Raw genomic sequence first — 17,106 nt, forward strand, 5'->3', positions numbered from 1 at the left:
CCGCAGCAGCGGCGGCGGCGGCGGCCAGGGGCGCACGGTGCCGGGACCAGCTCGCCGCGCCCCATGGGGAGCCGGCGGCCGCAGCGCTGCTGAGGCGGGCCCGGCTGGCCAGGCGGGGGGCCGGGGCCCGGGCTGCAGCAGCCCCCTGTGTGGCTGCCGGGCCGGCCCGGGCGCCCGGGGGCTGGGGGGTGGGGGGTGGGGAAGGACGCCGAACGCCGAGGCAGGGGCCCGGGCGGAGGGCGCGGCGAGGCTGCGCGCACGCTGGGGCGCGTGGAGGGGTGCGGAGGGCGAGATGAGTCTGGTAGGGGGCTTTCCCCACCACCCCGTGGTGCACCATGAGGGCTATCCGTTTGCCGCCGCCGCCGCAGCAGCTGCTGCCGCTGCCGCCAGCCGCTGTAGCCACGAAGAGAACCCCTATTTCCATGGCTGGCTTATCGGCCACCCCGAGATGTCGCCCCCCGACTACAGCATGGCCCTGTCCTACAGCCCCGAGTATGCCAGCGGCGCCGCCGGCCTGGACCACTCCCATTATGGGGGAGTGCCGCCCGGCGCCGGGCCCCCAGGCCTGGGCGGGCCGCGCCCGGTGAAGCGCCGAGGCACCGCCAACCGCAAGGAGCGGCGCAGGACTCAGAGCATCAACAGCGCCTTCGCCGAACTGCGCGAGTGCATCCCCAACGTGCCTGCCGACACCAAACTCTCCAAGATCAAGACGCTGCGCCTGGCCACCAGCTACATCGCCTACCTCATGGACCTGCTGGCCAAGGACGACCAGAATGGCGAGGCGGAGGCCTTCAAGGCGGAGATCAAGAAGACAGACGTGAAAGAGGAGAAGAGGAAGAAAGAGCTGGTCAGTACCGGGGGAGGGTGGGGGGTCAGGGGCTGTTGGGGATGCGGGATTGTCAGGGGAAGGCTGCTCCGGTCGTCTTTCCAATTAGGCTGAGAAATGGTATCCCGCATTCTTTGACTGGGAGGTTCTCCCAGGTTGTTTGCACCAGGTTGTGGTAGGGATGGTTTTCTGTATAAGCAGAGGAGATGGGGGAGGATGTCAGCAGGAGGAAGAGAAGACCTTAAGAGAGACACTCGAGCTTCGGAGCTTCCCTCTGCGTTATCACTGCTCCCCCAGACACTTAAGACTGGTCTCCCAGACTGTTGGTCGGGATCCATCTCCCGGTTTTACGGGCCGGGAACTCCTCTCATTCGTATCCGTTAGTTTCTATTTGGCCTGCAAATTCTGTCTGCTCTCATATATTTCTGAAGTTACCCATAAGCTCTCAGTTGCAATTATTTAACTATTGATTGAATTTCCCCCTCCAGTTGCCGCTGACTCTGAAACCTAAGTTTTATTGTTATTCTCATTACTATGCCAGGAAGGCATAAAGATTAAACATTAAGTACTTTTAACCTCGAATACAGCTTCGATTTCTCTTTGGCAATGACATTAAAATGCGATTTCCCAGATGACTATACTCCCTGGGTACATTTTAAGACCAAAAAAGGTAAATATTATTATGGCCATCGTTATTATCAGTTACAAAACTATACTAAGCCATGTAAAGTTTTCTCAGGTGCCTACCAAGTACCCATAGGGTGGTGGTGTTCAGGACAGGCCTAAGGTCATGAAAGGCTTGGAAAATGATTCCATTTGCCGAGATTTTCTCCTTTGGGTCCTGAGGCCCTTTGCTGCATAATCGAGTGACCTTCCGAATAACCGGAGACTTTCGAGGCCTTCCGGAGAGGCACTGCTGAGCTGGAGGTAGAGAACCACTGGAGGAGAGGCCCAGGCCAAAGCGGAGGGGCTTTTGCCCCATTTTTCCTGGAGCTTGAATCTGGGTTTGCTATTGAAAACAGAACGCAGATGTAGCATCGACCCCAGCTGCCTCCCCTACATCTGGAGTCAGAAAAAAAGATCTTCTCCTCTTCCATAAACGACTGGAAATTGGGCAGTTGTTTATAAACTTGCCGATCTGGTAGTTGAACACTGTAAGCATAGAGGCCTCAGCAGTAGCTTCAGCATTGCAAACGGGTAGAACTTTCCTCTAGGATTGGGACTAGGAACCATCCCTCTTCCTTGCCTTTCCTCCCTGTCTCACAGTCTCCTCTGGCCTAGGAAGAGCTAGGGTGGCATGGGACCAGGTATTTTCTCTGAATTTCTTTTTCCATTTTTCTCTCCCTCGCCTCCCTTTCTACCCAGAATGAAATCTTGAAAAGCACAGTGAGCAGCAACGACAAGAAAACCAAAGGCCGGACTGGCTGGCCGCAGCATGTCTGGGCCCTGGAGCTCAAACAGTGAAGAGGAGGAGAAAGAGGAGGAGAGAGCAAGTGAGCCCAGCCAAGGCTCCAGATGAAGACCCAGGACTCCTGCTCCGAGGACTTCTTGCAGTTGGATCATCCAGTTTATTTATGTGCAATTTCCTTCCCCCTCTCTTTGCCCCCCTTGAGGCATCCGCTCCCCACCTCCCCCTCCAAAAAAAGTGGATATTTGAAGAAAAGCATTCCATATTTTAATATGAAGAGGACACTCCCGCGGTAAGGGATCCCGTCGACTCATAGATTCTCTGTGTGTGAATGTTCCCTCTTTGCTGTGTAGACATCAGCATTGCCTCCTCCCCACCTTTCCAACTCCTTCCAGATAAAGACAGCAGACACTAGTGCATATGTGAAGTGTTTCTTTAATACTTGGCCTTTGGATATAAATATTCCTGGGAATTATAAAGTTTTATTTCAAAAGCAGAAAACAGGGCCGCTAACATTTCCGTTGGGGTCGGTATCCAATGCTGTCTTTTCCTATGTGGTGACTCCCTATTCAAAGAAGTTTCCAACAGCTACTTGTTTTGTGCACTTCCGTCCTCTAAAACTAAGTGGAATTTAATTAATATTGAAGGTGTAAACGTTGTAAGTATTCAATAAACCACTGTGTGTTTTTTTTTACAAAATCCTAATCTTTTAATGGTTGATACCTCAAAAGAGTTTTGAAAACAAAGCTGTTATATTCGTTTTCATAATATTTAAAATATTCAGAAGTAAACTAAATTATCAGAATTGCCTCTAACTTTATTTGAAAGAGTCAGTGGTTCTGATCAATCAGTGTGGCCTGCGGTCTCCCAGAGGAAGGAAGAGGCTATGTTAGCGAAGGAAGGGTCCTTGGTGAAAATCCTGTCCAAGGACCTGGGCTCCGTGGAGAGCTGTCCCCTTCCTTCTCCTCCCTCTCCCCTCTCTGGCTCCCAGAAGACCTGTGAATGGTCTTTAGAAGGAGTGTCTGGGCGGGAGAATGATCTGCAGTTGGTTCAGAAGGTGGAAGGTGTCCTTGTTTTCTTGAAATCAACCAGATGCCATTTGCGGGGGGCTCTTAGGTTTGTGTTTAGGCAGTACGTTTCCTTAAAGGAGATGTGAGGAGGATCCCAGGCGTTATTACAGACTCGGGAAATAGTATAGGGTGTTTAGTTTAAGACATGGGGCTTTCATCCAATAAACAAAAACAAAAACGGAAAGAAAAAAGAAAGAAAGGAGAAGGTTTTACTTGCAGTCTAGATCGGAGGATTCTACTCTGATCAGACTGGGGGGAGGGGTGTTGAAAAAAGTCTATGATTAGGTAACAAGGAATTTTACCGTCAAGTAAGAAAACGCGAACAAGACCACAGATTCAAAGGGGGGCGAGGGGTGGGTTAGATTTACAAGGAGCTACAAGGAACTCAATATGTACTGTGCGGTGTCTGAAGTCTTCCTCGCCGGCCACAGCGCCGCGGAGTAAGCGGCGTGGTTGTTTCCCCCCACCCCGCCCATCTTTCATCCCTCCCCCCAGGCTACCAGCGCCCGGGACTTTACCTAGTCCCGAGTCTTGGTCTCCCGGAGTCCCATAATATCCGCAAAGAAAGTCCCTGCGGCCTCCTTTACCCGAGGGCTTGGCTAGAGCCTGAGTCTCTGTTCTAGAAACCAGAGAAACTGAAGTGCCATAAAGAACTGACTGCCGGATGAGAGGAGGAGGAAGAGGAGGGGAGGGATTCGGAAGGGGGGAAGAAAGGTGAAACGTATTAAAAAGCGGTTTGTTTCATGAAATGCCACGTTTATAAATCTGGCGTGGGAGAAGCTTGCCAGAGGGTTTCCATGTTGGAAACCAACTTGGGATGATGTTCGCACCTCGCCTGCGGGCACCGGAACCCTCTTGTGATATCCCAAGGGTTCCCACTCTTCGCGGATTCCTACTTTGACCCGGTCGCCTGCAGCGGGCTGGATCAGGTCGGCGTGGGCGAACCCGCAAGTGCCCCGGGAGAGACCAGCGAGTAGCTTGCGGACTTCTGCGAGCGACTGACAACGCGAGGGCGAGGGGTTAGAACAACTCGGCCAAAGCGATCTGAACTTTCTCCCCTCAGGTCAGCCAGCGCTGGGCCGACCTGGTGGGCGAAGGCCTGTGTTTACAGACACTTGCCTTTGTTTATAACACTGGGGAGTAGGGGGAGGCGCGCCCGGGTTTTCTGTTGCTTTCTGGATCCTTGTCCGTTTGACTGATCGTTCCCTCCTTTTGCCTCCAGCAGCCTTTTGCGTCTTTATTTTTATTGCTCAGGAGAAAGACTCCACGTCCCAGAGGTGGAAGAAAAGAATCCACCAAAGTAATGGAGGGAGCGATGGTGGAGGCAGCTAGGTTTTAAAAAACATGAACCAGAGAGGAGTCGTCTTCACCATGCACGTGTGCCTGTGTGTGTGTGCCTTGAGTAACTGGTCTTATCTGGGCCTTAACGCACTTCTACCGGTTTAACACTTTTTCTGGCTTGTTAAGCACCAACAGAAGGGAACCAGAAGACTCTAGTGTTACCGTCGCTATGTAACAGCTCGCCAATACACACGTTTTTAAACCCAGGCTCCAGACACCCAGCTTCTTTGTCTGGCCCTGGCCAGGCGCTGCTTCTTCCAGCACAGCAGGACCAAGCCGTGACACCCCATGCGCTTCGCCATTCTGACCTGCCGGAAACCCCAACTGCCCACAACCCCAGCAACCCCAGCAGATTTCGTTCCCCTGTCACCGGAAAACTCCAGATGCCAGGAGACCTCAGGCAGCCAAATTCTCTAACCAGACACACATCCCAACCAGCCAACACTTCAGCCAGCAGGACACCACAGATTATTCTTTACCTCAGCCCACTGACCATCCCCACACTCCCAGTCACCCAGTAGTATCCCAGCCCCATGTCGTCAAAGTCCCAGGAAGTGGGCTGGTTGGTGTGTGGGGCAGGCGTTTCTTCTGCGCTCCTGAAGCGTGTAGAAGTGTGTGCTCTTCTACACACTTCTTTCTCCCTTTCTTTTTCTTTCTTTCTTTTTTTTTAAAGGTTCCAAGCGCCTACTTGCAGGACTGACTAAAAGGCCTCTGTTTTAATTGCTCGGATAATGTGGTCACTGCCATTTTGTTAAGAGCAATCACTCCTGCAGCGAAATCGCAAGCTCTCTAGACAGGCCGGAGCCGACAAAAATGTAGGATTTGACGTTAAAAGCTAAATGGGAAGCCGGGGCGGCGGAAGGTAAATTGATGGTAGATCTGGCTGTCAGGGCCAGACCGCCGCGCAGGCCGAAATCCTGATAACCCTGGAGCACCAGCACGAGAGGTCTCCTCCCGGTGTGTGTGTGTGTGTGGTGTGTGTGTGTGTGTGTGTGTGTGTGTAGGGGGTGGTGTGTGTGTGTGTGTGTGTGTGTGTGGTGTGTGTGTGTGTGTGTGTGTGTGGTGTGGTGTGTGTGGTGTGGTGTGTGGAGGGGGTGGTGTGTGTGTGTGGAGGGGGGGTGTTCCGGCAGACAGCATTCTCAGCCTGGGAAACTCCAGAGTGGAGTCCACCACAATCCCGGGTCTCAGTGTCAATTTTCCAGGACTTTCGCTCCCAGCCCGAGTTCTGACAGCAACATTCAGGGCTTTTTCAGTCGAAGATGACAGCAAGATCACTTGAGGTTCTGTTTGTCTTCTCTTATCTTGTAAATCCGGGAAGCACACTCTGGAAACTGTGGCGTGGGTTAGCTCCAGGCTCCTGTGGGTCAGCCAGGAGGCCGCTGCATCAAGCAATGTTGAGTCTCCCCGCCCTCCTCAGGTGTAGGAAGATCCGATGGCCTGTTTCAGCGATGACATGGATGTGTCAGTGGCAGCGGGGAAGGCAGCCTCCATGCCACTTGGAAACCATGTGCGCTTGAGTTGGGGGTGGAGGATGCTCAATCCCCTTCCCTTACCTATGACTTTGCTGGCTGCTGCCCTTCTCTGTGGAGAATCATGGAGCTAGTAGCTCACTGATGTTTTCTGGTAGTCGGAGAGCAGGAGTTGGGCGCGCGCAGAATTCGCAAGAAGGGATGTGGGAGATGAGAGTGAGCTCAAATGAGAAGCTACAAGGAACATAAGGAGGCCCAGGAATTACTTCGGAGACTATAGCTTTGCAGAGAGAACCAGGGCCAGTTGCAACGATCTGAAGTGTGTATATGAGGTACAGTAAGAGCAGCAAAGTATGCCAAGAAAGTCAGGACGGCATTTGCACAGCGGCTCTACAAAGCGCAGGAAAAGGCTCAGTTATTTCTGGAGCTTTTTGACCAAAAGCTCTTTCTACCGTCACTCACAAGCTCTAGGTTCCCTTGCGTTCTCCCTGCCTCTCCCGTTGCGTGAGTATCACCCACCCACCTGGAGTTGGAAAGGGATTGGCTGGTGGGTGCCAAGCCGAGGATGTCTTGGAAGGAGTCTTGTGGCATGAGCCCAATAAAGGACTGAGTCTAGACCCTAGGCACGGCCCCTCTGTTCAGGTTATGTTGACCTGAGGGAGCCCATTCCTTTCAATGGGTCCAGCTCCTTAGGGCCCAGATCTTCGGGCAAGAAGGGGGCGCTAACGAGCCTGTCGGAAGCTCAGGATTCCTGCCCTCAGATCTCTCGGACAGAAAAAAAAAAAAAAAAAACCACCAGCCTCCTTTAGGCTGGGATTCAGAACCCGGCTGGAAGTCCCAACAGCCTAAAAAGCTCCGCGATTCAATGAGTTGCCGCTGTAGGGATTATGGTGGGGGGAGCGGTGAGAGAACCACTACGTATTTTTTAATTGTTTAAAAAGGAGGGAGGAAAAGAAGGGCTACTCCAGGAGGGGAAGCCAATCCCACGTTTCCGGGGGTCGGACAGTTCTGAGCGTGCTGTTGCTTTGCCACCCAGCCGGTGCGCGACGTGCCACTTCCCGCACAGCCACTCTGTGCCCAGTCCTAATTAGCCTATAACTGCTAAGCAGCTTTGGCCTGTCGGGCTAATGGAAGTTAAGGTACACTGAGTATCTGACTTAGGTGCACACTCCTCTACCCTGTTCTCACCGCTCCACCCTCCCCAAGTCAGTTCCCATTCAGGAGCGCGCCCCCTTCTCTCCCCAAACGCAGTCCACTACACACACATTCCCTTCCAAACACTCCTGGTATTTGGGCCGCTTTGATGATCAGATGGTAGAACCCTGATTACAAATTTATTCCCGGTTGCTCCGTCCGTCTTTATCTCCGCTATTAGGGACATCTGGGAGTGATTAGTGCCGCGCCCGCGCCCGGCCGCGCTTGCCTATCTCGCGGCGGCGGGGCCCGGAGCCTCGCTGACGTCAGGGCAGACGGCTCGGAGCCATCCCAGCAGAGCTGGCTGTAATCGGCGGCTGCTCGGCCAAGTCCTCCCTAGGCCAGGCCGGCAGCTGGAACGCGGTGTTCGCCTGCTCACAGGGACTTTCTAAATATGTATTTTTAGCCCAGAAGACTTTTGTGTTTTCCTTGTTTGGGTGAGATGGAGCCAGGTGACGTGGCTAACTCCCCCTCCCCACTTTAAGTTTTTCATCCTTCTAGGTCTTGTGCATTCCTTCAGGAAAAGTCTTCCACGTGGGCCCCTAACAGGCGGGAGCTCGGTTGCTGTTGTAGAGCCTGGGCGCTGCTCTCCTACACCATCAGCTGTGCCCCTTGCTAGATGGGGAACGGGATGGATTGGATCTTCGGAGGTCTGGCTGCTATTAGGGCTGGCCGTCCTGCACTAGCATCCGCTTGGTCCCTAGAGTTCTCTGGGCCAAAATACTGGGAGTTTGTGCCGGGGGGGGGGGGGGGGCGCTGACAGAAGTTGAATAGAGAACGTGACATCTCTCAAGGCCACTACCTTTGCACCTGCTATTAAAGCCTTCATGGATGTAGTGAGCTCCAGTGTTACTAACATCTCCCAAGGGCAAGGGTGGCTGGTGGCAGCTTTGTCCTAAGCTGTGTCGCAGAGTTCAGACCCTGGAGCCCTGGGGGCTGACCTGGTCTCTTGCTGGGGAGAGCGGTGCTGGGATGAACGCAACATCTGAAACTTTTAGGTTGTCGTTTCCCCCTCCCTGGAGAACTTGATAAAATCACAAATTCAGCCTCTGTTCCACCCCACCCTCACCAACAATTACGAATAAGCAGGGCAGGTACTAGATTCCCAGGCCCACAATTTTCAAAAGCTAGGGTAGAGAATACCGGTACTACTGCTTGAGGCCACACCCACCCACTGCAATTGGTCCCGCACCCTCTGCACTCAGTCTTTGACCCTACTGAAATGCTGTATGGTGAGGGTAACAGTAGTTTTATCAAGGATGAGAAGGAGTGGATGAAGCCTGCCTTATTTAAAGTTTTCACAGGGAGATAATTCACCATATCAACCTTGTACCTCGATTTAATTGAGCACTACAAAGATTTTCAAAGCAAATGTGGGGAGGAGGTGTAGCTCAGCGGTAGAGCACCTGCCTTGCATTCTGTTTATTTCTGCACATACTAAAAAGGGTATACTGAGTGTTCAGAGGCCACAGTGAATTTACCTAAAGGGAAAAGAAGAGAGCCTGTAATTTGAGTGACAAAATCTATTTGGGGGGGGGGCTGACAGCATAAAAATTAAACTGACAGCCCAGAGTAGTGGGCTGTAATCCCAGTACTAGGAAGCAGAGGCAAGAGGATCTAGAGTTTGAGGCCAGCCTGGGCTATACAGTGAGACCTTGTCTTTAAGTAAGTAAACAAAGAATCCAGTAGTGAAAAATTCCACCAAAGCTATCTCTGTTCCAATTATTTGAGGCAACTCTATACACTAAACTCCAAAATGTTTTCGTGTAACCTATAACAGGAAAGGGACATTTCCTCCTGAGTCAGGGAAAGTATCACATTGAGAGTTTGCCACTCCCTACCCCCTCCAGCCCTATCCTGAGCCCAGGAAGAAGGAAAACCTTAAACTCTGTGGTTCTGGGCTAGGGATAAGGAATGGGGCTTTTAGATATCTGTATACTTGATGACTGGTGGATCCTGACCTACCAGTGCTTCTAGAGAGAAGTCACAGGTAATGCTGCACAAAGCAGGTAAGGGGCTTCTCCACTATCTGCCTTAATGGTGAAGTCCACTCAAACAGCCTGTTTTCTGACTCAACCAGACTACCCAAAAACCAGGAAATCCACATCACTTGTGCCTGTAATACTTTCTTGGTCAGAATATAAATGAACTTGAATTAGATGGGATAGAACTACAGGAGCCATAGGCTCAGAGAGTCTGGGCTTCTGTTCCCAAACAAAGAACGTAGACTTGTAGGCACTTTTAAGCCATTTTTATAAAGGATCTGAGCTTACTCACCAGTCTCATCCTTCAACCAACCCCTCAATGATTTTCTCAAACAGTATTTTTTTCAATTAGTATTTTTAATGCACAGACCCGACCAACCCAATGCTTCCCTGTGATCAGATGGAGTGTTTCAAAACATCATTTCTGTTGTAGCATCAAACCATTGGTGACCAGAGCTAAGGAGTCAGTGAGACCTATAGATTCTTCCCTGGAGGCAGCCCCTTTGGTTCTCTGTTGTTCCCTGCTCCATCAGCTGAAATGATTTAGAACAAACAGTGCACTCACTCAGGGGCAGAGTTTTCAATCTTAATTGAGCACATTGCCTAGGGAAGAGGTCCCCCCAAAAATATATTCTAAATTAAAGTGGCAATAAATCTGTTCTTTGTAAAAAGATGGAAGCCAATGGCCACTGATGCCAGTGCACTATTGCCTTCCATTTAAAGTGGGTTGTTATTGTTGTTGACTGAAGCTGATAGCTTTGTCTTCAGAATAAGAAAGAAAAGAGCGGGGTAGGGGAGGGAGAGGGTGGTGTTTGTGGCTTTTGTTTTTAAAGGAGAAAATCGAAGAAAAAAGAGAAGGAGAAGGATGGAGGAGAGGGAAGGAGGAGGGGGGAGGAGGAGGTGGAAGGAGGAGAAGGAAAGAGAAGAGAGAAGGAGGAGCAGGAGAAGGAAGGAGGAGGGGGAAGGAGGAAGGGGAAGGAGGATGAGAAGGAGGAAGAAGAAGAGGAAGAGGAAGAAGAAGAAGATAGGAGGAGAAGAAGAAAAGAAAGAAGATAGAAGGAGGAGCAGGAGAAGGAAGGAGAAGGGGGAAGGAGGAGGGGAAGGAGGAGGGGAAGGAGGAGGGGAAGGAAGAGGGAAGGAGGAGGGGGAGGAAGGGGGAAGGAGGAGGAGGAAGAAGAGGAAGAACAAGAAGAAGATAGGAAGAGGAGGAGGAGAAGGAGGAGGAGAAGAGGAAACGAAGTTTGTAACAAGTACTTGCGGAAGAATAAAAGCCGGTGTGGTTTTAATAGGGGAAAGTGGCGGCCAGGCTGCCTGACCATCGCCTTCTCTTGCAAATCTGGTTTTCATATTCTCGCTCAGTAATCACCCAAAGCTATAACTGTCTCTGAAATTATTCATTAAAGTCATTTTCAGGGATTCTCACAGGATGGCTCTTTTACGTTTATGATCTTCTGAGAGCAATGACATCAGCCTCTGTCTCTTTTCTGCTCTTAATTAATGTGCTGGGAAGACCAGAGGGGCCGTGGCTGAGTGCGTGGGGAGGGGGCGGGCCGGGGTGGAATCCGCCGGGCGGTTCTGCTGCCGCGCGGTCAGCTGAGCTCCGGCGCACAGACATCCTTTGATTAAGGAGGGTATTCGGGGAGTGCAGGCTGTGCAGAAGATCATGGCTGTGCCCTGTGGTGCTGTCAGCAGTGACAGATCCCAGATGGGGCCGCTACTGTATGGCAGATTGAGTTTCTCAGCAGAAAACTCACCCTTCCTCCTAAACGTCTTCAAAAACCTTCTCCAGATACTCCAGGTCGCTTCGTGTGAAACTGAAACAGCCCAACCCCAAAGTTGGTTTTGAGTGTGTCTGTGTATACTAGGATTTCCACCCCCCCCCCTTCCTTTTTTTTTTTTTCTCTGCACTTCCTCCTCTGAGCATCTTCGACTCGCAGGGCTACTAAAAGCATAGATGAGGGCCTGGGGCTCACAGCGCCCGACCGACGACCCAGCACCGAGCTCTCCCCCTCCCCCATTCAATCTGGTGGGTAGAGGCGCAGCGTTCGGGACGCGGGGCCACCCTAGAACGCCCGGGGAAGCTGGGATGGACTGCACCCACACATCCCGCACAGAGACTCGGAGGCGTTGGGGGAGAACAAATGCGGAAGCAGAGGGAACCCCCCACCCGGCTTCAGCCAACTGTCCTTCTATTCCCCTAGGTGGGCAATCTCGCCGGCCTGGGCACTTTCGAAGGGCACGGAGCCCAAAACGAGGAGTCAGGAACTAACTGTTGGGATCCGGAGATGGCGTGAAGGTGGGTCTCAGGCGCCGGCAGGGGCCCAGTGGGGCCCAGGATGGGGAGAAGGGATGTTTCGGAAATCCGGGCTGAGATCTGAGCTGGGAGTTTGGACTAGGGCCTTGCCAAGGTGAGAAAGGGCAGATGGAGACCCAGGTTTCTACATAAATATTACCCTATTTGAGGTTTGCCAGCCTGGGTCCCGAACTTCGCATTCCTGAACACATTTGGGGATTGGAAACTGGATTGCAGAAACATTTGGGCTTATTTTATTTAAACCTTTATTTTAAAAGTAAGTAACTTTATAATGAAACGTCCTGAACTCCTACCTCCCTTGAGTCAAGTGAGATTCCACCCCCCCATTCCTAGCCCCCTAACCCCCTACCCCGACCTCCACTCAAAACTGCCAAGACCGGCTGGGGTAGCGGCAGTGGCCAGGAGAGAGGGATAAACCACAGAGAGTACCTGGATTAGGAGCGAATTTCCAGGCCCCACCCATCCCTTCCCCGCAAGGTGCTCTTAACAGTGGATCCTGGAGTGTTCCGGTGAGCGAAAAGGGAGAGACTAGAGAGCCAGTTTTGTTTTAATTTTTAAAATAAGCATTTTTCCCCCTTCGAAGTACTCTTACTACCTCCTGCATCCTACTTCCACACCCAGTCCGAATGAGGCAGCAGGGAGAGCCTTGGTTTGGCTACAAAGAAGTCCATGGGGGAACCAGGAGAAGCTAAAACTCTGAAGAAGTAAGGCCCAAGGTCCCGGAGGACTTACCTATCTCCCCCCCGGGTCTTGCCCAGGAAGGGGTTTGTCACCTTCCCCACCCCGAGGGCCAGGGCGAGCTGTTGGTTCTTTCCCTTTCTTTAAGCCCGGGCCAGAGCCCCGGCTAGACTAGGGCCCCACGGTGCAGCCTTCTCTTTGCGCCCAGACTTGGGTCTTTTGAGGCCAAGCTATCTACTCTGAGACCTCCCGTCCAATCTCTGGTAAAATCAGATGCCACACTTCAGACGTTATCCAATCTGCCCCTTTCTCCGACCGAATTTTTAAAAAGAAAAGAGGTGAGACCAACCAGGTCCGGTCATGCAGTTTGTGTAGTGAGCAGTATGGATGTATGCAGTTGCTTGCAGTTCTGGGTCACGATCTGATTTAGGGAGATCATATGAACCCCTTATTACAGCTCTCTCCCTGTCAAAATCTGTTAACCGCCCCCTCATCAGTCATCAAGTTCAACGCAAAAAAACTTTATATCGGAACAAAACACTGAATTTCATTCAAATCTCCCGCTCGCCTCCGCTCGAAAGCAGCTTTTATTTTCACTGCCCATGCTGGATTAAAGTAGTTTTTTTTTTTTTCTTGTACCCATATGCCTTGTAAAAGGTTCCTGTGCACGGGCTTGGCCCCCCCTCTGATGACCGCAGGGCCTTGCTTCCAGACTGCAGTCCTCGCCACTTGGTTTTAAGTCTTTGCCTGGAGCCGAGGTGTAATTGTGACCCCGCCCGAGCCGCGATCCTCCGGGGGGAAGCTTGGCCCAAGCCTGTGTTGGGGCCGGGACCTCCCAAGTGGCGGCCTGGGCTCCTGGAGCCGCGTGGTCCTCGCCTTCCCTGCCTCCTCCCCTTTTTTCCCTTCCCTGCGGACTTTGCTTGGTTTCTCCCGGGTTCTCTGGTTTGCTCTTGCCAAACGCACAGCATATCTCTTTCCCTCCTTTTGCTGGTTTGTTGTTTCTCTTGTCCTTTTCTTTTCTGGCATCTTATTACGGCTCTTTCCGTCGCCTTCACGTGGAAATCCCAGGTCCAGAGAAGCAAACTGGGGCTTGATCGAAATCTGGGAAAAAGAACTAGGAGCCTCTGGAGCCCTCTGCACCGTGGCGGAGTCGCAACCCGGAGCATTTCTGCGTAACGTCAGCGCGCGGGGTAATTTACCTTTCCTGCGCGTCTGTCAATATGACTAATTTCCACAGGGGTCAAAAAGCCTTTCTCCGGCAGTACATCTTGGAGCGCTCTCTTAACGCGGTAGACGGGGTTAGTTGTTTTGTTTCCAGCCCTAGAAATAAATACTCTTGGGGCGTCCCTGCCAGGGCAGCCCGAGACGAGCAGGGGAATATACACGGTGTCAATTAAAGGGAGTTTGCCTTGAACTACGAACTGTAATTGAGCTTAAAAGACAGCGACCCGCTTTCCTTTTAATACACATTACTGAACTCGTCCTTGATACTCATGCTTTCTTTAGAAATGGAAAATCAAAAAGAGGGGGTAATTATTGCTCCAAGTCTCTGTCGCGTGTAGATTCCTATTTCTCCGTATTCAGGGTGTGATTAAACATAGGATATGAGGGCGTGTTTTGCTAATTTAGCCTAGACAAACAATTTATCATCCGGGTGATGTTTTGCAATAATTTTAAAACTGCTGCCGACTTGTACGTGTGAATTGGTGCTGTGGAGTTAAACATTCTCCGAGATTCCACAGAGGAGGCCAACTGATACAGGTTGCGTAACCCGGACTCACTTTGAGAAGCAGGCTGAAAGGGAGGGAGAATGGCTCCCTGTTTGCAATGTCCTCTGCTGTCTGGAACCCGGCCTGGGCTTGTGAAGAGCCCCAGTTGGGCCCCTTATGTTTGGAGAAGGTAAACCCAACCCCGGAACCAGGGTGCATCAGAGAAGTGAAAGCGTCAAATAACCCATTTCCCTCCCACCCAGGCTCAGGAACCGAGGCTAAAACTAATAAATTTCCCCGAGTTAAAATTTTAACAAAAGTTGACAAAAAAAAAAAAAAGCCCACCTCGCCTCCTGGCCTTTAGGTAAGTAAACTTCAGTGGAACTCTCCGGAAACCTAAAAACTGTGAGCGCTAGGTAAAAGTGCTAGGAACCTTCACCAAGGGCGGCCTCAATTCGAGGTCTCCAGCCTCTACCTTGGCCTCCTGTCTCTGAGCGATGGGGTGGGGGTGGGGAGTTGGCACACACCACCGCGCTAGGACCCCACACCACTGCGCTAGGACCCCACCTTCCTCCGCAGTCCCATCTGCCAAACCTGGCACGCGCAAACACAGACGCATGCACCTCTTTTCCCCTCTCATCTGTTGGTGCATTTATGACCTAATGAAAGTATATCCTTTAGGGAAAACTGTCTATAAAACCCGAAATATGAAGAACTCGTTTGGAGATTCTCACTCCAGACCAGGCCTGGTCAAGTTTTTTAGCACAAATACCTTGACTCCTTCTGTTTCTTCCATAATCACCCTGTTATTTTTACTAAACGATGAGAATTTGTTCTAAGTGACCTCTGCTCATTCCTTGCGGAAAAGGAAGTCTTCAGCCTGAAGACTATTCTTTATGGTGGGGGGGGGCATTCTTTTAGGGGAAAAAAGAATTTTACCGTCTACCCTTTGTCATCTTTGAAAAACCCTGGCACCATATGTTCTAGCTTCTACAAACAGCTGGGAAAGCCAAGGGCTCTTTCAACTCCCTTTCATTTCCTTCCTGCCCCACCGTTTCTCCCAATAGTCACCTTTTTGAATCTCATAAACATAAGCCTATTCTTTCCCCCCACCATTTTCAGAAATTCCTCCCAGTTTCCAGTACAATTGGGTACCCTGTGGAAATCACATAGGTGGAAACCACCTGTTTTGTGGGAAAAGGCAACCTGAGTTTGTGTTTGGGACAGGATCTGTTTATTAGCACAAATGGATAAAGCAGAAATTATTCTCCATTTGGTTTTATACATTCCATGCCTTTAAAGGAGACAGTTTTTAAAAGTCCTTTTCATTTTGGAACTTGACCTTTGTCATGAGAGCTGTTGAAGTTGTTTACTAGCAGAGACTATGAAACATGAAAAACTGCAGGAGACATAAACATCAGTGTGAGCTGCAGAGTAATGTCCTTTGGTGGGTGGATTTGTTTATTTGCATATTTCTTGAAGAGCACAGCAGTTCTAACTAAAAATATTTTTGGCATCCAAGAGCTTTTTAATTACCTGGAGGTAAATAGAAGATTGCTGAGCTCCAAGTTTAGTTGAATCCTTTTGTTCCTGAGTTTATCCTCAGTAGTGGTGTTTTTATTCTCCCTTTTTTCAAATGTAGGTTTTAAAACTTTAAGTTTCCTGAGAAGAATTTGCCTAACAAAATCCTTTTACCCAGTTAAAGCCTTGGGAAAAGGGAAAGTGTTCAGCCCACCCTGAGAAGTGTAAGAGGATGTGGGTGGAGGGTATTGCTCTGAAAGGCAGCCATTTCTAGGCAAGGGTCTTGTCCTTTCCTTGTAAAAGAAAGTATGCGTTTTTAAACATTAGAAACTGTCAGTCTTTCTCTCAGTTGTGTTCTAGCTTAGCCTTTCCACATGGAACTGAGGGCTCAGCCTGTTCTGCAAATCTGTCTTCCCAATGACATTAACTGGAGGAGAAAATGGCTTTAAACTGTCAAGTCTTCCTGTTTGGGAGGATGAAAAAGGAGTAGTGTGCACTTTGCCTCACGTGAAGTTTTATATTTCTGCGTACAAATAATATTTTCTGGTTAGATTTTCAACTCAGGACCCATTAAGCAAAGTGGAAAGTTTATTACATGTTTTTCAATTCCATATGCTCAGTAGATCACATCTAGAGCTTCCTTGTCGATATGTGAATATATTTAGCAAATATATTTAGCATCTACAATCTCTCAGATATGTCCTGATGAGATTATTTATTCATTCATTCATTCATTTACTTAGCTTTTTTTGAGGCACCGTCTCAATTTGTAACCCACTCTGGCCTGGAACTTTCTATGTAGCCCAAGCTGACCTAGAACTTTCAGTGCTCCTGCCTTTCTGGCTCTGAGTGTGAGGATGACAGGTGTCCACCACGTTGTCAGCCCCAGTGTCCTGATGAGATTAATTCCAAATGAACAGGCATGGTAGTATCATAGCTCAAAATTATATAAAATGTGCATGAAAAGATCTTTCCAGTTACTTTCTCCACTGTTACCCATTTCTTGTACATCTTCTCTGAGCTTACTAATGCAAGGAAAAGAAAGCAGAATGTTCTTTCTATGTTTCTGGAATGATACAGGTTACTGCTGATGGGAGTAATTGACATGGGAGCAATCTCTGGAAGCTTTCAGAAGGCTTACATCAAACATACTCTGGTCATAGTACAATGTACCTCCTGACTGTAATTTAAAATACCTGGGAAAGAGAATGTGAGGGCACCTGAAAAACACACAATCCCTTAACACTCCAAATTGGACTGTCTTACAGAAAGATGGAGGTTATAAAATTCTACCTGGAATTGTGGGGAATGGTTCCTCAATTTGTGATTTTCCCCCTCTCTCCAACTCAAATTGTTTTTCTTTTTGTATTGTTATTGTTATTTTGGGTGCTGAAGATAGAGTCCAGGGCCTTTGCACATGCTAAGAACAGCTCTACTACTAAGCTACATTCCCAGCCTCCAACTCAAATTGAAAAGGACTAAATTATTATACATCCAATAAATCATGAATAAGTTTTCTCTTACTACAAGGAAGGTTTTGTTATGATAGTCTGCAATTGATTTGTATGAAAGGGAGGGAAACTAGGAAATA

General features: G+C 49.9%; 2 protein-coding genes across 4 annotated transcripts in view; both read left to right on the forward strand.

Moving 5' to 3' along the window:
• Positions 1 to 209: 209 nt before the first annotated feature.
• Positions 210 to 3,969, forward strand: Hand2 (heart and neural crest derivatives expressed 2). The gene is made up of 2 exons (XM_020154392.2): positions 210 to 847; positions 2,192 to 3,969. Exons 1-2 carry the CDS (start codon positions 293 to 295, stop codon positions 2,288 to 2,290), a joined length of 654 nt encoding a protein of 217 aa, XP_020009981.1. The 5' UTR covers positions 210 to 292; the 3' UTR covers positions 2,291 to 3,969.
• A 6,934-nt stretch (positions 3,970 to 10,903) lies between these two features.
• Scrg1 (stimulator of chondrogenesis 1) overlaps positions 10,904 to 17,106 on the forward strand; it is a 146,674-nt gene continuing 140,471 nt past the window's right edge. The window contains exons 1-2 of one of the 3 annotated variants that reach the window (XM_074054974.1): positions 10,904 to 11,319; positions 11,495 to 11,589. The gene's annotated coding sequence lies outside the window, so the exon portion shown is untranslated. The remainder of the gene's footprint in view (positions 11,320 to 11,494; positions 11,590 to 17,106) is intronic. The other 2 variants (XM_074054975.1, XM_074054973.1) reach the window with 2 other exon arrangements.

The sequence above is a fragment of the Castor canadensis genome, chromosome 14 (genome assembly GCF_047511655.1).
Source record: "Castor canadensis chromosome 14, mCasCan1.hap1v2, whole genome shotgun sequence".
In the NCBI taxonomy this organism is placed as follows: Eukaryota; Metazoa; Chordata; class Mammalia; order Rodentia; family Castoridae; genus Castor; species Castor canadensis.

What these genes read in the sequence shown, in the direction of transcription:
- Hand2 (XM_020154392.2), top strand. Translation starts at nt 293, where the DNA reads ATGAGTCTGGTAGGGGGCTTTCCCCACCACCCCGTGGTGCACCATGAG. An exon ending in AGAAGAGGAAGAAAGAGCTG is followed by an intron (nt 848 to 2,191) that starts GTCAGTACCGGG and finishes CTTTCTACCCAG; the next exon opens with AATGAAATCTTGAAAAGCAC.